At 38.9% G+C, this 23,744-nt stretch overlaps 3 protein-coding genes and 1 pseudogene across 7 annotated transcripts in view; 1 reads left to right on the top strand and 3 right to left on the bottom strand.

The window, feature by feature from the left end:
* The window catches only part of LOC101476673 (MAM domain-containing glycosylphosphatidylinositol anchor protein 2), a 243,514-nt gene that overhangs the window by 146,516 nt on the left and 73,254 nt on the right, over window positions 1-23,744 (bottom strand). The gene's annotated exons all lie outside the window — the stretch shown is intronic.
* Window positions 1-23,744, top strand: part of LOC143412750 (low choriolytic enzyme-like) — a 35,051-nt pseudogene that overhangs the window by 1,611 nt on the left and 9,696 nt on the right.
* Window positions 368-7,147, bottom strand: LOC112435714 (uncharacterized). 4 transcript variants are annotated; one of them, XM_076873735.1, is made up of 7 exons: window positions 6,786-7,147; window positions 6,037-6,114; window positions 5,101-5,154; window positions 2,933-4,922; window positions 2,751-2,816; window positions 1,988-2,302; window positions 368-1,492 (listed from the first exon to the last, which is right to left on the bottom strand). In XM_076873735.1, exons 1-7 carry the CDS (start codon window positions 6,897-6,899, stop codon window positions 1,278-1,280), a joined length of 2,832 nt encoding a protein of 943 aa, XP_076729850.1. In that variant the 5' UTR covers window positions 6,900-7,147; the 3' UTR covers window positions 368-1,277. The 4 variants fall into 4 exon arrangements, with proteins under 4 accessions (XP_076729850.1, XP_076729853.1, XP_076729852.1 ...); XM_076873738.1 differs by having other exon boundaries at window positions 6,819-7,146; XM_076873737.1 differs by having other exon boundaries at window positions 6,070-6,114; window positions 6,786-7,146.
* On the bottom strand, window positions 7,297-19,106 carry LOC112435541 (N-lysine methyltransferase KMT5A-A-like). 2 transcript variants are annotated; one of them, XM_076873739.1, is made up of 7 exons: window positions 19,018-19,106; window positions 18,288-18,431; window positions 17,094-17,256; window positions 16,814-17,006; window positions 10,560-10,604; window positions 8,315-8,359; window positions 7,297-7,612 (listed from the first exon to the last, which is right to left on the bottom strand). In XM_076873739.1, the coding sequence occupies exons 1-7, from the start codon at window positions 19,058-19,060 to the stop codon at window positions 7,496-7,498; spliced, it is 750 nt and encodes a 249-aa protein (XP_076729854.1). In that variant the 5' UTR covers window positions 19,061-19,106; the 3' UTR covers window positions 7,297-7,495. The 2 variants fall into 2 exon arrangements, with proteins under 2 accessions (XP_076729854.1, XP_076729856.1); XM_076873741.1 differs by lacking the exons at window positions 7,297-7,612; window positions 8,315-8,359; window positions 10,560-10,604 and adding an exon at window positions 13,289-13,600.

Here is a 23,744-nt window from a genome sequence, read left to right on the forward strand (position 1 = left end):
ATGATTTGGTAGAAAAACTATAATTAATCAGAAATACTATATTTAGCACAAATCTTATAAAATAGCAGAAATAGTATGATTTAGCACAATAGTAATAACTTAAACAGAAAAATTGGAAAAGCAAAATGGACAGCTGAAAAAATGCTGAACATGCTGAGGGTCCCTCAAATATACTTGTTAAATGAAAAAAATCAGCAAAAAAATATATAACAGCCATACAATCACAAATATGTACACATATGGAAACACACATGCACAAGGAGAAACACACACAAGATCCAATTCAGTCAACCAGTCTAAATATATTGAATTTGAATCTTACAATGAGATCATCCCATAAAAAGGCTCTCTCTCTCTCTGTCACACACACACACACACACACACACATACGTGTTTTCATGATATATCAGTACCTATGACAAAAATGTGACAAATGGGAACGTGCCTTTCTGAAGGTCCTAGAGGCATGGGAATCACAAAAAATTTGACCCATGCTTCCAGGAACACGCCCATCTGTTGAGATTTTGGCTAGGGTTAAATTTTGGTCAAACCTGAATTTACTGCTACTTATGAGGACACTGTCAGGTTTATGTGACTTATGAGTACCATAAGGTCACACACACTGATATTTCATGTTTAGGTGAATTGTGAAGCCCATGGATACACACATAATTTTCAAGTATACATGACTTATAAGGACCAGGTAAGGGTAGGGTCTGTATTTTCAGCTTGGCTCCTTTTGAGATTACAATATAATAGGCATGGATGCACAATAGTAATGCTCACCAGTCGGGTAACTTCTGACAGAAATATCAGACATTCATGTGTTAATACAACACAGTAAATCTGAGCTGTATAGAGACTTAAAAAGAGACATAGCTCAAAAATGTGGTCAGTCTACTTTTTAAGTCTTAATATTGTATTGCATTAATTTTGCAGTGAATGTTTATGTGAATAAAAACATGGAACATTTTCTGCCTTTCTTATTTTTTAATTACAAAATGCACCCATAATAAACAGATTTATGGGTATAAACAATGCAATGCAGAGACCTGTAATACTGAAATAACTGTGAGTGACCTGCAATACTGAAATAACTGAGAGTAACAAACTATCTCCCTTGAGTATTAACTTATGATGGCAAAAACCAGGAGAAAGGACTGAGTAACTTAGTCATTACTAACCCAACAGACAAAGTCAAAAATTAAAAAAAAATAAAAATGAAAATCAAGTTAATTTTAACTGATGCAGCATTCCTGAACCTGCATTTTGTAATTTTATTTATTCATCTTTCTTTTCAATGCTACGATCCTGTTGTGGATGTAATACTTTATGGCAACCCAGTCTCTGCCTTTCAGAGCTGCCGGCTCTGCTTGGATGCAGGAGTCACATTCCTTTTTGCCAGGTACTTTGCAGCTTGTTATGAAATGAAGTAAGTGCCGCTCAACAGCCTTTACTTCATCATCTGTCCACTTGCACCTTGCCTTCCCAGCTGTCATAAATGGAAACAAAAAAATATATATCTTAATGCGAATGTAAGATAAGAGAGAAAATATTCTAGTTTCTAATGTGAATACAAAATGTTCTTAAACCTTGCTTTCTACTGGAGCACTTTAAAGGAGCAATAAGCACAATTCATCATACTTAGGTTGAAGGAATTAAAAATGGCTATGTGAATAATTAGAGGTGTAATTTCATCTGGAGTACAGCATGAAGTCACAATCCCTCTCTCTGTGTTGATCTCCAGCCATAGACTTTGGTTTGGTTTACAGGCAGTGCAAAACAGCACACCTAGCAGTGAAAAGATATTGCTTAATGCTCCTTCAAGGATGCTTGGGATGAACCATTTGAAGTGCTGTGTTCTGCTGGGAATCAAAGAAGATGAAACGGATTATGATAAAAGCTCTTAATAGTGTCATGCCTGAAAAGAATAAACATGTCCATTGATAACAAGTATATTCACTTAAAACATTTTGTATATGGGTACCTTTACCCTTTCCTGGTGCAGTGTTGCTGATGTTTTTGCTGTCCAGGGTGGTTGAGGCAGAAGCGCCCTCCATATTGTCCAGGGTGGTTGAGGCAGAAGCGCCCTCCATGTTGTCCAGGGTGGTTGAGGCAGATGCGCCCTCCATATTGTCCAGGGTGGTTGAGGCAGAAGCGCCCTCCATATTGTCCAGGGTGGTTGAGGCAGAAGCGCCCTCCATATTGTCCAGGGTGGTTGAGGCAGAAGCGCCCTCCATATTGTCCAGGGAAGCTGAGTAAAGTGTGTGGCTTTGGTTCCCAGAATTCTTGGTCCTTGAGCCTTTGAAAAGTAACAGTGAAATATGAGAATTAATGCATTTTTTGTTTGCATTGTAGGCAAAGTCAGCATTGGGCAGTGTGTAATTTTACATTTGATATGAATATTTTACATGTGAACATAATCTACTAATAATACTCATCAATACTCAGGCATCTCCCTAGAAACACATTACTTGCATGCACTACCTCTCAACTTGTGTGCCTAATCTCACAGAAGTGGACCTCCTAATCCTTATATTTAATATTTGCCTTTGTATTGCTTATTTATGCATTTTGCCAGACTTCAATGTATCCAGATCTTTTAGTACCATATTAATGAATGGTGTCTACCATTCTGTCTAATTTATATACTGCTGTCCCTTAAGCCCATCTAACATGACATGAACCTATTAACTGTCTCCAGTCTCATAACTTAAAGATATTATCACACACTGGGCAAGTCAAGATACCTTTGTGTTGTTGAGGGTCAGTGATGGTTTCTCCACTGGAATCATCATCACTTGTAACTGCTTCATCTTGTTGGGGAAAAATAATCAAGACAAAATATTTATATTAGAATCTGCTGAACATTCACAAATGTTATATTCAAAGATAACTATGTTTCAAAAAAAAAGAAAGAAAAAGAATTCACCATCAGGATTGATCACGATGTCATCCAGCCCTTTCCCCTGCAGGTCAGACAGTTTTCCTTTCTCCATTGCAATCAACAGTTTGCTGACTTTTGCAAGCTGCAGGGTACTCTCTGGAAGCCGGTAGAATTCTCGATGGACACGGATGTCGTGTCCGAGAAAGGTGGCAAGTTGATCCATTTCATTTTCTTTTAGATTTAGTACTGTGGACAAAGTGGCAACTTGTTTCCGCAATCTTGTTGAGGTAAGGGCCTCTGGGTACTTTGCACCACATTTATTTGCATACTTGCGAAAGCAGTCAGAGCCTCTGTAATGGGAAAGGACACCTGGGCGTGCAAACAAGTACACATTCTCTGTGTGGACTTGACACTCACTTCTGGCTTTTGCGAGGAGCTCCATTGCAGTGATCATGTCAGGTGTGAGAAGCACAGGTACCATTCTTGATCTTTTACCACGAATCTCAACTCTGTCAAAGTGCTTTGCAAGTTTCCTTTCAAACTCAGTTAGGCCGATCATAATGTCAGGATTCAACTCTGTGCGATTCCGGGATGTAAAAACCTGGAGCTCCATTTTTGAAACTTCTCCTTGCCTTTTTCTGTTAAATAGCACTACCTGCGTCAAAGTCACTTGAGCAAGATTTCCGAAGGTTGTGCTGTTGGGTTTTTCCTCAAGGTCCTTCATGTACATTGCGGACTTGGTAGCAAGAAACGTATGCAGCAGTGACACATCCTGTGTAAATGGCAAAATCTGTGGTTTATTCCATTTGGCTTGTTGAAGTGTGCCCAATGCAGCAGCTGAAATGGACTCTGACCACTTTTTTTCATACAGAGTGGCAAACTGCTTGGCTGACTCTGCAACATCATAGCGATTTGCAATGATGGCTTTACACTGCACAATGCTTGCAACTTTAGCCAAACTGTGTCCCAATTTCAAAGCCAAGGATGGGGTTTTATATGAGTTGCTCTCCTGCTCATAACCAGCAACAGCTCTGACTGCTTGTATGACATGGGGAAAGTTAGTAGGCATAACAAGGTCTTCTGTGCTCTTCAAAGGTGTCATAGCTCTGGCGGTTATCAATAACCTTGCGATCTCTCTCATTTTTTGGCGTATGTAATCATTCCTTTTCTCATTTGGTTTTCTGCCATTGTACAGTGACTCACCAAGGCTAAGAATGTCTCTTTCACTCGTTACTACAAAGGAAATGTCATCCTGATTCATTTCACAAGCAATCTTCCATACAGCTTCATGAACTTGATCAGGTTTCGGTAATTGCAGATGCATCCGTCTTTGCCCAGAGGGAGCTTCCTCATTAAACCTCTGAGGGCACCTTCTCACATGCCTCCAAAGGCAATTTCTTGCATATAGTCCTTGACAAAATTTACAATGACGGTAGTCCTCAGATCCTGTTGCAGTAGTGGGTCTTCGACAAGCAACCATTTCTCCAGCACCAGAAGTTGCCACAGTAGCATTATGGTTAAAGTTTCCCCTCTTCTTAATAGAGCGCAACAAATCTCTTCTTTTGCAGGATCTTTTATCATAACTGAAGGCGCTTGCAACTTCCGGCACATTACCGTGGGCAGATTCAAGGTGTCTTGCCAATTTAGCAATGGCCTTTTTACAATATAGACAGTATTGCTTCTTGTTGTACTTGCTTTGTCTTTCCGTGTTTGGCAAAGGTAGGACTTTTATGGAGCTGTTTTTAGGTGATGTGACCCCTGATGAATCAAAACTGCGGCTTGTTACCGAAGTACTGTGACTGCTACTTCTCAGTGACAAATTAAATGTTGTAGGTTTCTCTGAACTGGTGATCTTCCCACTGTGTCCTGAAGCCGTCTCCAATGCCATGTCATTTAACGTATTTTGGGGAACCACAGATTCTGTGATTTTCATGTCCACACTATGGAGACTTGTGTCAGAGGAACTGCCACATGAATCTGGGAAATAGTCTTTATCTTCATAATCCGTACAATCTGAGAATTCATCAGTAGAGATCTGAACGAAAATGGAGAAAAAGCATCTTTGTATTTATTAATAGCTAGAATGTCATTCCCCCTCCAGTAGCAGAACATTCTGCAATCCATGACTTGATGAAAATGCATTCATGTAGTAAATATGCATAATTACATAGCATAAACAATTTGAATGAAGAAGAAAAAGGCAGCTGGCTTACCTGCTCTGAGGTAGCTGTCTGGTGAAAGGTGAGAACTCGAGATTTTTGTCTGGCCTTACATGAAACGTAACAAATTCAATGTTTGTAATTATAATTCATTTGAAAACTAACTCAAAATTATTATGCAATTCAGTATACTGTAAAAAACATTGCTAGTAGGTTAAGAAATGAAAAACAATGCATTGTAACTTAATAGTGAGAATGATTTAACATACATATCACACACTTTGTGTCATGTCATTTTGACATAAAATCTTGGGTGAAAATTAATTTGTGAACCCTGTCAATCATTAATTATATTTGCTGAGATGAAAGGCTGCATTGAGTTCACATATATGTCACAGATACATTAGTGAACATTATTGACAGGAGGATCTGAGTTCCTTATGCCAGATTCTATAGAAACTTAACACAGTACAGTTCTGCTACCCAACAATATGAGGACAGTGTAACACACACACACTAGAGTTGTTGGTCCAACCATATGAGGACGTATTCTGAAACACACTCATGTTCTTCACAGCTTGAAACAATATGAGGACATGACGACTGAACACATGTAGAGTTCATGTTCCTGACTTCTAACTTGTCCTGCTGTTGTCAATAAAAGCTCTAAACCCAACACTGATGTAAAGCCATCTATTTCCCCAGAAATCCAATCATGTAAACTGATCAGCTTCAGGTTAAATGGACAAAAACATGTGTAAAAGGACAAAAATATTAAATTTAATTGGAATAAAGACCAAATTGATGCTTTAAAGGGAAAGTTTGGACTAACAACTGGTATAGCCAATTTCCTTCTCCTAATGCCAATGTTGATTTTGGGAAACTTTCACTCAAACTGATTGTTTTAATACAATCAAAGTGCATTTCATTTATGCACTAGGCCCAACTGACTCATATACTTGATTCCAAATACAAAAATTTATGCGTAACCTGTTGGAGGAATGAAGTGGATTTGTCACTCACTTCTTGGTCTGTAGGAGGTTGGGACAGGGTCTCAACACTTGGTGTCTGCAACAAAAGACAACAATATAATGTCAGAAACATTCTGTACTACAAATGCTGACTAGCTCATTAACTACAGATCATACTTGTTTCAGTGAACATTATTACAGAAGGATCTGACTTCCTTATGCCAGATTCTATAGAAACTTAACACAGTACAGTTCTGCTACCCAACAATATGAGGACAGTGTAACACACACACACTAGAGTTGTTGGTCCAACCATATGAGGACGTATTCTGAAACACACTCATGTTCTTCACAGCTTGAAACAATATGAGGACATGACGACTGAACACATGTAGAGTTCATGTTCCTGACTTCTAACTTGTCCTGCTGTTGTCAATAAAAGCTCTAAACCCAACACTGATGTAAAGCCATCTATTTCCCCAGAAATCCAATCATGTAAACTGATCAGCTTCAGGTTAAATGGACAAAAACATGTGTAAAAGGACAAAAATATTAAATTTAATTGGAATAAAGACCAAATTGATGCTTTAAAGGGAAAGTTTGGACTAACAACTGGTATAGCCAATTTCCTTCTCCTAATGCTAATGTTGATTTTGGGAAACTTTCACTCAAACTGATTGTTTTAATACAATCAAAGTGCATTTCATTTATGCACTAGGCCCAACTGACTCATATACTTGATTCCAAATACAAAAATTTATGCGTAACCTGTTGGAGGAATGAAGTGGATTTGTCACTCACTTCTTGGTCTGTAGGAGGTTGGGACAGGGTCTCAACACTTGGTGTCTGCAACAAAAGACAACAATATAATGTCAGAAACATTCTGTACTACAAATGCTGACTAGCTCATTAACTACAGATCATACTTGTTTCAGTGAACATTATTACAGAAGGATCTGACTTCCTTATGCCAGATTCTATAGAAACTTAACACAGTACAGTTCTGCTACCCAACAATATGAGGACAGTGTAACACACACACACTAGAGTTGTTGGTCCAACCATATGAGGACGTATTCTGAAACACACTCATGTTCTTCACAGCTTGAAACAATATGAGGACATGACGACTGAACACATGTAGAGTTCATGTTCCTGACTTCCAACTTGTCCTGCTGTTGTCAATAAAAGCTCTAAACCCAACACTGATGTAAAGCCATCTATTTCCCCAGAAATCCAATCATGTAAACTGATCAGCTTCAGGTTAAATGGACAAAAACATGCGTAAAAGGACAAAAATATTAAATTTAATTGGAATAAAGACCAAATTGATGCTTTAAAGGGAAAGTTTGGACTAACAACTGGTATAGCCAATTTCCTTCTCCTAATGCTAATGTTGATTTTGGGAAACTTTCACTCAAACTGATTGTTTTAATACAATCAAAGTGCATTTCATTTATGCACTAGGCCCAACTGACTCATATACTTGATTCCAAATACAAAAATTTATGCGTAACCTGTTGGAGGAATGAAGTGGATTTGTCACTCACTTCTTGGTCTGTAGGAGGTTGGGACAGGGTCTCAACACTTGGTGTCTGCAACAAAAGACAACAATATAATGTCAGAAACATTCTGTACTACAAATGCTGACTAGCTCATTAACTACAGATCATACTTGTTTCAGTGAACATTATTACAGAAGGATCTGACTTCCTTATGCCAGATTCTATAGAAACTTAACACAGTACAGTTCTGCTACCCAACAATATGAGGACAGTGTAACACACACACTAGAGTTGTTGGTCCAACCATATGAGGACGTATTCTGAAACACACTCATGTTCTTCACAGCTTGAAACAATATGAGGACATGACGACTGAACACATGTAGAGTTCATGTTCCTGACTTCTAACTTGTCCTGCTGTTGTCAATAAAAGCTCTAAACCCAACACTGATGTAAAGCCATCTATTTCCCCAGAAATCCAATCATGTAAACTGATCAGCTTCAGGTTAAATGGACAAAAACATGTGTAAAAGGACAAAAATATTAAATTTAATTGGAATAAAGACCAAATTGATGCTTTAAAGGGAAAGTTTGGACTAACAACTGGTATAGCCAATTTCCTTCTCCTAATGCTAATGTTGATTTTGGGAAACTTTCACTCAAACTGATTGTTTTAATACAATCAAAGTGCATTTCATTTATGCACTAGGCCCAACTGACTCATATACTTGATTCCAAATACAAAAATTTATGCGTAACCTGTTGGAGGAATGAAGTGGATTTGTCACTCACTTCTTGGTCTGTAGGAGGTTGGGACAGGGTCTCAACACTTGGTGTCTGCAACAAAAGACAACAATATAATGTCAGAAACATTCTGTACTACAAATGCTGACTAGCTCATTAACTACAGATCATACTTGTTTCAGTGAACATTATTACAGAAGGATCTGACTTCCTTATGCCAGATTCTATAGAAACTTAACACAGTACAGTTCTGCTACCCAACAATATGAGGACAGTGTAACACACACACACTAGAGTTGTTGGTCCAACCATATGAGGACGTATTCTGAAACACACTCATGTTCTTCACAGCTTGAAACAATATGAGGACATGACGACTGAACACATGTAGAGTTCATGTTCCTGACTTCCAACTTGTCCTGCTGTTGTCAATAAAAGCTCTAAACCCAACACTGATGTAAAGCCATCTATTTCCCCAGAAATCCAATCATGTAAACTGATCAGCTTCAGGTTAAATGGACAAAAACATGCGTAAAAGGACAAAAATATTAAATTTAATTGGAATAAAGACCAAATTGATGCTTTAAAGGGAAAGTTTGGACTAACAACTGGTATAGCCAATTTCCTTCTCCTAATGCTAATGTTGATTTTGGGAAACTTTCACTCAAACTGATTGTTTTAATACAATCAAAGTGCATTTCATTTATGCACTAGGCCCAACTGACTCATATACTTGATTCCAAATACAAAAATTTATGCGTAACCTGTTGGAGGAATGAAGTGGATTTGTCACTCACTTCTTGGTCTGTAGGAGGTTGGGACAGGGTCTCAACACTTGGTGTCTGCAACAAAAGACAACAATATAATGTCAGAAACATTCTGTACTACAAATGCTGACTAGCTCATTAACTACAGATCATACTTGTTTCAGTGAACATTATTACAGAAGGATCTGACTTCCTTATGCCAGATTCTATAGAAACTTAACACAGTACAGTTCTGCTACCCAACAATATGAGGACAGTGTAACACACACACTAGAGTTGTTGGTCCAACCATATGAGGACGTATTCTGAAACACACTCATGTTCTTCACAGCTTGAAACAATATGAGGACATGACGACTGAACACATGCAGAGTTCATGTTCCTGACTTCTAACTTGTCCTGCTGTTGTCAATAAAAGCTCTAAACCCAACACTGATGTAAAGCCATCTATTTCCCCAGAAATCCAATCATGTAAACTGATCAGCTTCAGGTTAAATGGACAAAAACATGTGTAAAAGGACAAAAATATTAAATTTAATTGGAATAAAGACCAAATTGATGCTTTAAAGGGAAAGTTTGGACTAACAACTGGTATAGCCAATTTCCTTCTCCTAATGCCAATGTTGATTTTGGGAAACTTTCACTCAAACTGATTGTTTTAATACAATCGAAGTGCATTTCATTTATGCACTAGGCCCAACTGACTCATATACTTGATTCCAAATACAAAAATTTATGCGTAACCTGTTGGAGGAATGAAGTGGATTTGTCACTCACTTCTTGGTCTGTAGGAGGTTGGGACAGGGTCTCAACACTTGGTGTCTGCAACAAAAGACAACAATATAATGTCAGAAACATTCTGTACTACAAATGCTGACTAGCTCATTAACTACAGATCATACTTGTTTCAGTGAACATTATTACAGAAGGATCTGACTTCCTTATGCCAGATTCTATAGAAACTTAACACAGTACAGTTCTGCTACCCAACAATATGAGGACAGTGTAACACACACACACTAGAGTTGTTGGTCCAACCATATGAGGACGTATTCTGAAACACACTCATGTTCTTCACAGCTTGAAACAATATGAGGACATGACGACTGAACACATGTAGAGTTCATGTTCCTGACTTCTAACTTGTCCTGCTGTTGTCAATAAAAGCTCTAAACCCAACACTGATGTAAAGCCATCTATTTCCCCAGAAATCCAATCATGTAAACTGATCAGCTTCAGGTTAAATGGACAAAAACATGTGTAAAAGGACAAAAATATTAAATTTAATTGGAATAAAGACCAAATTGATGCTTTAAAGGGAAAGTTTGGACTAACAACTGGTATAGCCAATTTCCTTCTCCTAATGCTAATGTTGATTTTGGGAAACTTTCACTCAAACTGATTGTTTTAATACAATCAAAGTGCATTTCATTTATGCACTAGGCCCAACTGACTCATATACTTGATTCCAAATACAAAAATTTATGCGTAACCTGTTGGAGGAATGAAGTGGATTTGTCACTCACTTCTTGGTCTGTAGGAGGTTGGGACAGGGTCTCAACACTTGGTGTCTGCAACAAAAGACAACAATATAATGTCAGAAACATTCTGTACTACAAATGCTGACTAGCTCATTAACTACAGATCATACTTGTTTCAGTGAACATTATTACAGAAGGATCTGACTTCCTTATGCCAGATTCTATAGAAACTTAACACAGTACAGTTCTGCTACCCAACAATATGAGGACAGTGTAACACACACACACTAGAGTTGTTGGTCCAACCATATGAGGACGTATTCTGAAACACACTCATGTTCTTCACAGCTTGAAACAATATGAGGACATGACGACTGAACACATGTAGAGTTCATGTTCCTGACTTCCAACTTGTCCTGCTGTTGTCAATAAAAGCTCTAAACCCAACACTGATGTAAAGCCATCTATTTCCCCAGAAATCCAATCATGTAAACTGATCAGCTTCAGGTTAAATGGACAAAAACATGCGTAAAAGGACAAAAATATTAAATTTAATTGGAATAAAGACCAAATTGATGCTTTAAAGGGAAAGTTTGGACTAACAACTGGTATAGCCAATTTCCTTCTCCTAATGCTAATGTTGATTTTGGGAAACTTTCACTCAAACTGATTGTTTTAATACAATCAAAGTGCATTTCATTTATGCACTAGGCCCAACTGACTCATATACTTGATTCCAAATACAAAAATTTATGCGTAACCTGTTGGAGGAATGAAGTGGATTTGTCACTCACTTCTTGGTCTGTAGGAGGTTGGGACAGGGTCTCAACACTTGGTGTCTGCAACAAAAGACAACAATATAATGTCAGAAACATTCTGTACTACAAATGCTGACTAGCTCATTAACTACAGATCATACTTGTTTCAGTGAACATTATTACAGAAGGATCTGACTTCCTTATGCCAGATTCTATAGAAACTTAACACAGTACAGTTCTGCTACCCAACAATATGAGGACAGTGTAACACACACACACTAGAGTTGTTGGTCCAACCATATGAGGACGTATTCTGAAACACACTCATGTTCTTCACAGCTTGAAACAATATGAGGACATGACGACTGAACACATGTAGAGTTCATGTTCCTGACTTCCAACTTGTCCTGCTGTTGTCAATAAAAGCTCTAAACCCAACACTGATGTAAAGCCATCTATTTCCCCAGAAATCCAATCATGTAAACTGATCAGCTTCAGGTTAAATGGACAAAAACATGCGTAAAAGGACAAAAATATTAAATTTAATTGGAATAAAGACCAAATTGATGCTTTAAAGGGAAAGTTTGGACTAACAACTGGTATAGCCAATTTCCTTCTCCTAATGCTAATGTTGATTTTGGGAAACTTTCACTCAAACTGATTGTTTTAATACAATCAAAGTGCATTTCATTTATGCACTAGGCCCAACTGACTCATATACTTGATTCCAAATACAAAAATTTATGCGTAACCTGTTGGAGGAATGAAGTGGATTTGTCACTCACTTCTTGGTCTGTAGGAGGTTGGGACAGGGTCTCAACACTTGGTGTCTGCAACAAAAGACAACAATATAATGTCAGAAACATTCTGTACTACAAATGCTGACTAGCTCATTAACTACAGATCATACTTGTTTCAGTGAACATTATTACAGAAGGATCTGACTTCCTTATGCCAGATTCTATAGAAACTTAACACAGTACAGTTCTGCTACCCAACAATATGAGGACAGTGTAACACACACACACTAGAGTTGTTGGTCCAACCATATGAGGACGTATTCTGAAACACACTCATGTTCTTCACAGCTTGAAACAATATGAGGACATGACGACTGAACACATGTAGAGTTCATGTTCCTGACTTCTAACTTGTCCTGCTGTTGTCAATAAAAGCTCTAAACCCAACACTGATGTAAAGCCATCTATTTCCCCAGAAATCCAATCATGTAAACTGATCAGCTTCAGGTTAAATGGACAAAAACATGTGTAAAAGGACAAAAATATTAAATTTAATTGGAATAAAGACCAAATTGATGCTTTAAAGGGAAAGTTTGGACTAACAACTGGTATAGCCAATTTCCTTCTCCTAATGCTAATGTTGATTTTGGGAAACTTTCACTCAAACTGATTGTTTTAATACAATCAAAGTGCATTTCATTTATGCACTAGGCCCAACTGACTCATATACTTGATTCCAAATACAAAAATTTATGCGTAACCTGTTGGAGGAATGAAGTGGATTTGTCACTCACTTCTTGGTCTGTAGGAGGTTGGGACAGGGTCTCAACACTTGGTGTCTGCAACAAAAGACAACAATATAATGTCAGAAACATTCTGTACTACAAATGCTGACTAGCTCATTAACTACAGATCATACTTGTTTCAGTGAACATTATTACAGAAGGATCTGACTTCCTTATGCCAGATTCTATAGAAACTTAACACAGTACAGTTCTGCTACCCAACAATATGAGGACAGTGTAACACACACACACTAGAGTTGTTGGTCCAACCATATGAGGACGTATTCTGAAACACACTCATGTTCTTCACAGCTTGAAACAATATGAGGACATGACGACTGAACACATGTAGAGTTCATGTTCCTGACTTCCAACTTGTCCTGCTGTTGTCAATAAAAGCTCTAAACCCAACACTGATGTAAAGCCATCTATTTCCCCAGAAATCCAATCATGTAAACTGATCAGCTTCAGGTTAAATGGACAAAAACATGCGTAAAAGGACAAAAATATTAAATTTAATTGGAATAAAGACCAAATTGATGCTTTAAAGGGAAAGTTTGGACTAACAACTGGTATAGCCAATTTCCTTCTCCTAATGCTAATGTTGATTTTGGGAAACTTTCACTCAAACTGATTGTTTTAATACAATCAAAGTGCATTTCATTTATGCACTAGGCCCAACTGACTCATATACTTGATTCCAAATACAAAAATTTATGCGTAACCTGTTGGAGGAATGAAGTGGATTTGTCACTCACTTCTTGGTCTGTAGGAGGTTGGGACAGGGTCTCAACACTTGGTGTCTGCAACAAAAGACAACAATATAATGTCAGAAACATTCTGTACTACAAATGCTGACTAGCTCATTAACTACAGATCATACTTGTTTCAGTGAACATTATTACAGAAGGATCTGACTTCCTTATGCCAGATTCTATAGAAACTTAACACAGTACAGTTCTGCTACCCAACAATATGAGGACAGTGTAACACACACACACTAGAGTTGTTGGTCCAACCATATGAGGACGTATTCTGAAACACACTCATGTTCTTCACAGCTTGAAACAATATGAGGACATGACGACTGAACACATGTAGAGTTCATGTTCCTGACTTCTAACTTGTCCTGCTGTTGGCAATAAAAGCTCTAAACCCAACACTGATGTAAAGCCATCTATTTCCCCAGAAATCCAATCATGTAAACTGATCAGCTTCAGGTTAAATGGACAAAAACATGTGTAAAAGGACAAAAATATTAAATTTAATTGGAATAAAGACCAAATTGATGCTTTAAAACCCTCGCAGGGTTTAAGTCAAAATAGGGACCCTTTGGATTTTTGATTCTCAATATATCAATCATTTTAAAGACTAGTTGCATGAAACTTGGCCATGAGGTGCATTTTAGGATTATTTTTAAAATTCAATGATCCCCTCTATGGTGTGGTATATAGCAAAGGAGATTCACATAAGTGTTACCTCCTGTGTTCCTCGTACCATTTTGGGTCCCATTGACTCCCATTATAATCACATATTTTCGATATACTGTAATCCTGACATGTGATGATGCCTTTCTCGTGAATACCTAATGGATCTAAGCCTCAGCCTTCAAAATAAAGGAAAAATAGGTTTTGGATCAAATGAGCAAAATATTAGGTACAGCACCACCATAGACATTTTCAGTGGTTTTGAATGCAGGACATGGTTAACTTACTATGCAAAATATATGACAATAAAACAGCTCACCACCATAAAATAGTCTTGATGTAGTGGAACTGATATAACAGAGTGGTGTGAATGTGATTGAGAATATATTTATACTGTGTGTCGGTCGCAAACAAAACAGCCTATAGAGCCGCCTTCTTGAAGTGAACAACGGCAGCCTGCTCCGTTTTTTGTTTTTTTTCCCTTCTCTGAACCTCTGTCAGTGTTATGTTGCTCCACTTTGCACACACTGGCTCTGAGCAAGTGAGTGGAGGGGTGCAAAAGCAGCCACGTGTTTGCAGAGCAGAGGGGGGAGGGGTGCAAAAACAGCCACCTGTTTGCAGAGCAGAGGGGGGAGGGGCAGTTGTTACTCTCTCAGTGGCAAGTCAGCAGAGCTGGGGGAGAGACAGAGAGAGATCCTTTTCTATCTTCTTGGATTCAAGTGCACATTTGAAGTCTGTGAGAATAGTTTGCAGCCTTGTCTTGCGAGTCATTTCTGCACAGACGCCACGAAATGCACAGACGCGCGCACGGACAACACAAAGCGCACGGTCAATTTCGGGGAGGCTCTTGCTGAGAAAGAGCAGCAGTGCTCATCGTGCAAACAGCACATTATTATCGTAACTGCTGCAAAGATATATATATTCTGAAACACACTCATGTTCTTCACAGCTTGAAACAATATGAGGACATGACGACTGAACACATGTAGAGTTCATGTTCCTGACTTCTAACTTGTCCTGCTGTTGGCAATAAAAGCTCTAAACCCAACACTGATGTAAAGCCATCTATTTCCCCAGAAATCCAATCATGTAAACTGATCAGCTTCAGGTTAAATGGACAAAAACATGTGTAAAAGGACAAAAATATTAAATTTAATTGGAATAAAGACCAAATTGATGCTTTAAAACCCTCGCAGGGTTTAAGTCAAAATAGGGACCCTTTGGATTTTTGATTCTCAATATATCAATCATTTTAAAGACTAGTTGCATGAAACTTGGCCATGAGGTGCATTTTAGGATTATTTTTAAAATTCAATGATCCCCTCTATGGTGTGGTATATAGCAAAGGAGATTCACATAAGTGTTACCTCCTGTGTTCCTCGTACCATTTTGGGTCCCATTGACTCCCATTATAATCACATATTTTCGATATACTGTAATCCTGACATGTGATGATGCCTTTCTCGTGAATACCTAATGGATCTAAGCCTCAGCCTTCAAAATAAAGGAAAAATAGGTTTTGGATCAAATGAGCACAATATTAGGTACAGCACCACCATAGACATTTTCAGTGGTTTTGAATGCAGGACATGGTTATCTTACTATGCAAAATACATGACAATAAAACAGCTCACCACCATAAAATAGTCTTGATGTAGTGGAACTGATATAACAGAGTGGTGTGAATGTGATTGAGAATATATTTATACTGTGTGTCGGTCGCAAACAAAACAGCCTATAGAGCCGCCTTCTTGAAGTGAACAACGGCAGCCTGCTCCGTTTTTTGTTTTTTTTCCCTTCTCTGAACCTCTGTCAGTGTTATGTTGCTCCACTTTGCACACACTGGCTCTGAGCAAGTGAGTGGAGGGGTGCAAAAGCAGCCACGTGTTTGCAGAGCAGAGGGGGGAGGGGTGCAAAAACAGCCACCTGTTTGCAGAGCAGAGGGGGGAGGGGCAGTTGTTACTCTCTCAGTGGCAAGTCAGCAGAGCTGGGGGAGAGACAGAGAGAGATCCTTTTCTATCTTCTTGGATTCAAGTGCACATTTGAAGTCTGTGAGAATAGTTTGCAGCCTTGTCTTGCGAGTCATTTCTGCACAGACGCCACGAAATGCACAGACGCGCGCACGGACAACACAAAGCGCACGGTCAATTTCGGGGAGGCTCTTGCTGAGAAAGAGCAGCAGTGCTCATCGTGCAAACAGCACATTATTATCGTAACTGCTGCAAAGATATATATATTCTGAAACACACTCATGTTCTTCACAGCTTGAAACAATATGAGGACATGACGACTGAACACATGTAGAGTTCATGTTCCTGACTTCCAACTTGTCCTGCTGTTGTCAATAAAAGCTCTAAACCCAACACTGATGTAAAGCCATCTATTTCCCCAGAAATCCAATCATGTAAACTGATCAGCTTCAGGTTAAATGGACAAAAACATGTGTAAAAGGACAAAAATATCAAATTTTGTCAATAAAACCCTGCACTGATCTACTCTGGTCTTCATAACTAGAATAATATCTATCTTTTCATCTACTAATATTTAACATTCCCTGTACTGCACAATCTATGAAGAGGATTTACTTACCAGAGCTCGCCATGGCCACATAGATTCTCCATAGTCATAGGTGATTTCACTCTCCGCTTGGATATTTTCAATAGCAAACAAGCAGAGATGAGGTTTATCCTGGACTGCCAGCTGTTTCATCTTGCAGTTTGGGTACTTGTGGTCATCATTAACCAGCCGGCCAAGTGAGTCGTCTTCACGGGAGGCATCAATGCTAAAAGTGAAGAAAAGAACATATGTTTTGTTCACTAAAAACATAATGTTGTAAAGAACAACTGATATTGTATATGCCTTTACTTACCACCATGTGCTATTTTTCCATTTAAAATCAAATAGGAAAGCAGTTTGCTTTTCTGTGTACTTTTTCTGCCGCTTGTCCCGTTCATGTTCTGAGATAAGCTCCCCACGGTACTCGACCACAAAGGATCCCTTTTCAATTGGTTCAGAGGCAAATACACCACGTCCTAATACAAGATGTTCAATAAGTAGCGTTAAGTAATACAATCCAAATCAGGTTTACTGCAGCTGATCAGCCACTGACAAAACATATGCAGAACAAACAATCACAAAATGTTTTAATTGTGAGGGGAACATCTAGATCAGGGGTGCCCAATCCCGGTCCTCGAGAGCTACTGTCCTGCAGCTTTTAGATGCATCCTTGTTCCACACAGCTCTCGAGGACCGGGATTGGGCACCCCTGATCTAGATGCTTACGTTCAGGGCTGCAACAAATGAGTTGATACAATAAATAAATGCTAATAATAAAAAAAACAATTATTAAAATAGTTGGCAACAAATTTCAAATACATGAAAATATAAAACATTTTTTAATCTAGATGATAGATAGATAGCTAGCTAGCTTTGGGAGGTTCCCTCAGGGAAACTGAAGCAATTGTTATATATTTGTCACGGTCCGGGGCAGCGGCCGTGTGGAGAGTGGAAGGAGGACCCAAAACGCAGCACTTATTCAGGTGTGAGGGTGATTTATTGATAATATCAAACACAAAGTGGAGATGGCAAACAGAACTAAGGACGAAACTAAACTGGGATAAACTACACAGAGGAGTGGGAAACCTGAACATGAAGGGAGAACAGCAGGGAGAGCACGCAGAGGATTACACCAGGTATGAACACAGACGACGCGACGAGGAACAGAGGCAAACACACACTATAAATACACAGAGAGACACTGGGAAGTCACACACAGGTGGGAGACACAGCTGGACCTGATTAACCTGATGAGACAGGGGAACACTAACACCAGGGACCAACAGAGGGAGCACAAACCCAGAACCCAGTGTCTAAAATCCCAAACACAAACCATCCCAAAACAGCCATGAATAATAATGAAAGTAATAACAATAAAGAACATAAACACAAAGTCACCGAGTCATGGTCGCAGGGCCATGACAATATTATTAAATATTATAATAAACATTAGTTGCAGCTCTGGTAATATTCATGCAGTAGCCATAAGGAACAACATATAACATACCTTTATAGTCATTGATCCATTGGGCCTTTAAACAAGTCTTGTCACTTCCAGATAAAATAAAGTGAGCAGCCTCTGCTTCAGGACGAAGTCTGAGTCTTCTTTTTGACATGTTCTTCACTCTCAATCTGCTCAACCTGTACACATCTTCATGAGAAAATGACGAAAAGTCAGCAAGACAAAACCAACCAGTACTTTCTTTACATGGTATTTTAAATAGTATTTTTCTGCCTTAAATCACAATGCATTTGCTAATCAGACTAATATACCAGTGCAAACACTTTGCAAATGTAATGTGACATTAAATTACCTTCACGAATAATTTTAACATGCCAATACACGGACAAATACTGTAAACTGTGCACTTTACTACCATTACTGAAACACTAATGTCATTGATTTGTGCTAAACAGGAAAACATTAATATTATCATTTAAATCCCAGAAAACATATCTTGAAATAAAATGCGTGTTGCAGTAGCCTACACTTAAAAAGAGCTTAGACTGACTGTCTCTGCAGTTGCAGATGCAGAGAGGGCCGCAGGCCCTTTAACTCCAGTGGAAATTTAAAAACAACTAAATTTAACTTCTAATATCTGTTGCTGAAGATAAAGCTAAAGTATATTTATTACCATTTATCATCATGCACCATTTTAACTTTATTCAAATCGATTGTGTGTTGTTTCCATTCCATTTAGCTAACATTAATTAGCTTGTTAAACATACAACTTTACCTCGAAGCGTGCGTGAAATCATGGATATCAAAGGTAAATACATACGTCAAGATAAATCTCTCCTGAGTGCTGAAGGTCCCGGATGTGCCGTTCACGCAGAGCTCCGGCGAGTTTGTATCTTGCCGTGACCAGCAGCTCTTTGGTTGAGGCTTTCGAACAATCAGATGCATCTTTACTCACTTGTTGACCAATCAGAGACGTCGTTCTATGCTCCACTGACGAAATGCTGCATCCTCTCACCAGCCACGGTCTCTCCTCGTCCATTTAACAACAAAAACACAGCAACACGTGCTGGATTTGAGGTAGGAACACTTGAGAACTGTCACAATGTTTTGCAAACTGCTGTTACAGTTAATTTCGTTCCGTTAATTTGTTTGGTTCCTATTCTTAAGTAACACTTAATACACATGTGGTTAGCTTGCTGGTCTAGTTTAAGTTAGCATGGGCATGCTGTTCACTGAGAGTAAGGCCAAAATTGTCCTGATATTGTCAGTGTGTTATCATAAACATGCAGCACCCCTAGACCCCCAAGTTAAAATACAGATAATAGATAAGCAATTTAAGAAAATAAGTATAATGTATATAATAAATGATTTTACTGTCACTTTCCTGGGTCTGTTGACCCAGCGTTTTAAGTTTTAGTTTGTTTGGATGTCGATGTTTGTTTATAAGTTCTTTAGGTTTGCTAAGTTCATTTGTTTATTAGATTACCCTTGTGATGTCTGTTTTATTGGGAAAGTCCTTGTCCTATATGCAATGAGTCTAGTTTTGTTTCCCCTTGTCCCAGCTGTTCCTCATCCCCTCATTATCTCTCTGTGTACTTACAGTGGCTTGCAAAAGTATTCGTCCCTCTTTTCCACATTTTGTCACATTACTGCCACAAACACAAATTGTCATGGTCCTGGGTCGGTGACCTAGCGCTTTTAGTTTATTATCATTTTCTAGTTTATTATTATTATGATGATGATTATTATTATTGTTTGAGTTCTATGTCTTATATTTGGTCTGCCTCTGAGTCTGTGTCTCTGTCTATGGTGTCACCCCGTATGTTTGTGAATCTGTCTGTTTAGTTCTGTGTCTTGTTTGGTTCCCCGTGTCTGAGTTTCCTGTTTTATTGTGAAGGTCTCTGTCTGATGTGAGTGTGTTCACTTTACGTTTCCCCTGTCCCGTCAGCTCTGATTCCTCCCAGCCGTGTTGCCCTCCTGTCTCTCATCCCCTGATTACTGGTGTGTGTATTTAAGCCCTGTGTGTTCTCCTGCCTGTTGCCGGTTTGTCTGTGTTCCTCCGTGTCAGTCTGTGTTACTCGGTGTCCTGCTGGTCGTCGTCTCGGCCTCTCAGCCCTTTGTCGTATGCTCCCAGGTCTGTTATTTTAGTTCTTCCCAGTTTAGGTGTCTTCAGTTATTTGTCATGCCCCACTGCTTGTTTGCCACTACACCTTGTAAATAAACTTCACTAGCATTTTCATCCACTGCTTGCATCTCGGGTCCTCCTTCCTCCACACCACACGGCTCGCCTTCCCAGCCGTGACACAAATCAATTTTAATGGAATCCAATTGCAGCAAAAGGTGGTTCTACAAAGTATTGACTCAGGGGGCTGAATAATTGCGCACACCCCACTTTTCAGTTATTTATTTGTAAAAAATGTTTGGAATCATGTATGATTTTTGTTCCACTTCTCACGTGTACACCACTTTGTATTGGTCTTTCACGTGGAATTCCAATAAAATTGATTCATGTTTGTGGCTGTAATGTGACAAAATGTGGGAAAGTTAAAGGGGGCCGAATACTTTTGCAAGCCACTGTAAGTCCTGTCCTAATTTGTTCAGTGTCAGGTCATCTGTTGTCTTTGGTGCCACGTTTCCATGTTCCAGGTATCTTTGTATCCATGTCAGGTTTCATGGTTTTTTTTTTTTTTTTTTTTTTTAATAAAAAATATTTTCCCCAGGTTAGGTTATTGTTTATCTTCACCTCTGCCTTCTGTTTTGTAATCTTTTAATTAAATTAAATTTTATTTATATAGCGCCAAATCACAACAACAATCGCCTGAAGGCGCTTTATATTGTACAGTAGATCGCACAATAATAGATACAGAGGAAAAACCCAACAATCATAGGACCACCTATGAGCAAGCGCTTTGGCGACAGTGGGAAGGAAAAACTCCCTTTTAACAGGAAGAAACCTCTGGCAGAACCAGGCTCAGGGAGCGGCGGGCATCTGCTGTGACTAGTTGGGGTGAGAAAAGGAAGACAGGACAAAGACATGCTGTGGATTAATAACAAGTATGATTCAGTGCAGAGAGGTCTATTAACACACAGTGAGTGAGAAAGGTGACTGGAAAGGAAAAAACTCAGTGCTTCATGGGAATCCCCCGGCAGCCTACATCTACTGCAGCACAACTAAGGGAGGATCCAGGGTCATCTGATCCAGCCCTAACTATATGCTTTAGCAAAAAGGAAAGTTTGAAGCCTAATCTTAAAAGTAGAGATTAATAAACGGCTTGCTTTCTGTTAATATTCAAATTTTCTTTCACGTTCCTTTGTGTCTGCATTTTGGTTCCACTCCTCAAATTCATACATATGTCTAACCGTTTTTCCCCACTCGGCGACACACCCGTCGGGGGTCAAACTCTGGTAATTCTGTTCTCAGACATGTGAAGCTAGAGACACCGGCAACCATAGTCAATTGTCTTCCAGGGGCCAGAGCAGGCGACATTGAAGGAAATTTAAAACTGCTGGCTAAGGGTAAACGTAAATTCAGTAAAATCATAATTCACGTCGGCAGTAATGACACCCGGTTACGCCAATCGGAGGTCACTAAAATCAATATTGAATCGGTGTGTAACTTTGCCAAAACAATGTCGGACTCTGTAGTTTTCTCTGGTCCCCTCCCCAATCAGACCAGGAGTGACATGTTTAGCCGCATGTTCTCCTTAAATTGCTGGCTGTCTGAGTGGTGTCCCAGAAACGATGTGGGCTTCATAGATAATTGGCAAACCTTCTGAAGGAAACCTGGTCTTGTAAGGAGAGACGGCATCCATCCCACTTTGGATGGAGCAGCTCTCATTTCTAGAAATATGGACAAATTAATTAAACCCCCCATAATATGACTATCCAGAGTTGGGACCAGGAAGCAGAGTTGCAGTCTTACACGCCTCTCTGCAGCTTCTCTTCTCCTGTTACCCCCCCCCCCCCCCCCCCCAAAAAAAAACATCTCCTTTGAGACTGTGTCAGCTCCAAAACAGACAAAAAACAAAATAAAAACCAGCAACAAACAACTTAAACATAAACAATTACAAAGAAAGAACAATCGATTTGCCTTACAGAAACCTGGTTGCAGCAGGATGATTATGTTAGTTTAAATGAATCAACACCCCCGAGTCATTCTAACTACCAGAAACCTCGAAGCACAGGCCGAGGGGGCGGTGTGGCAGCAATTTTTCACACCAGCCTATTAATTAATGAAAGACCAAGACAGACTTTTAATTCATTTGAAAGCCTGATGCTTAACATTGTCCACCCCAGCTGAAAAATTTTAGAAACCAGTCTTATTTGTTATCATCTATTGTCCACCTGGGCCTTACACAGAGTTTCTCTCTGATTTCTCAGACTTTTTATCTGATTTAGTGCTCAGCTCAAATAAAATAATTATTGTGGGTGATTTTAACATCCATGTAGATGCTAAGAATGACAGCCTCAACATGGCATTTAATCTGTTATTAGACTCAATTGGCTTCTCTCAAAATGTAAAAGAACCCACCCACCACTTTAATCACACTCTAGATCTTGTTTTTAACATATGGCATAGAAACTGAACATTTAACAGTGTTTCCTGAAAACCCTCTCCTGTCTGATCATTTCCTGATAACATTTACATTTACAATAATTGATTACACAGCAGTGGAGAGTAGACTTTATCACAGATGTCTTTCTGAAAGCGCTGTAACTATGTTTAAGAATGTAATCCACCCACTGTTATCATCTTCAATGACCTGTACCAACACAGAGCAGAGCAGCTATCTGAACGCTACCCCAACAGAGGTCAATTATCTTGTTAATAATAATTTTACCTCCTCACTACATATGACTCTGGATACTGTAGCTCCTGTGAAAACTAAGGTTTCAGATCAGAAGTACCTGACTCTGTGGTATAATTCTCAAACACGTAGCCTAAAGCAGATGACTCGTAATCTGGAGAGGAAATGGCGTGTCACAAATTTAGAGGATCATCATAATTGGAGAAATATTTTGCTGATTTATAAGAAAGCCCCCCCAAAGCCAGAACATCTTACTATTCATCACTGATTGAAGAAAATAAGAACAACCCCAGGTTTCTCTTCAGCACTGTAGCCAGGCTGACAAACAATCAGAGCACTTTTGAGCCAACCATCGTTAACTAGTAATGACTTCATGAACTTCTTCACAAATAAAATTCTTATCATTAGAGAAAAAATTACCAATAATCATCCCACAGATGTAGTATTATCTACAGCTACTTTTAGTACCGTTGATGTTAAGTTACTCTTTTTCTCCAATTGATCTTTCTGAGTTAACTTCTATAATTATTTCCTCCAAACCTCCGTGTCTTTTAGACCCCATTCCTACAAAACTGCTCAAAGAAGTCCTGCCATTAATTAATGCTTCAATCTTAAATATGATCAACCTATCTCTAATAATCGGCTATGTACCACAGGCCTTCAAGCTGGCTGTAGTTAAACCTTTACTCAAAAA

The sequence above is a fragment of the Maylandia zebra genome, linkage group LG15 (assembly GCF_041146795.1).
Source record: "Maylandia zebra isolate NMK-2024a linkage group LG15, Mzebra_GT3a, whole genome shotgun sequence".
Classification (NCBI taxonomy): domain Eukaryota; kingdom Metazoa; phylum Chordata; class Actinopteri; order Cichliformes; family Cichlidae; genus Maylandia; species Maylandia zebra.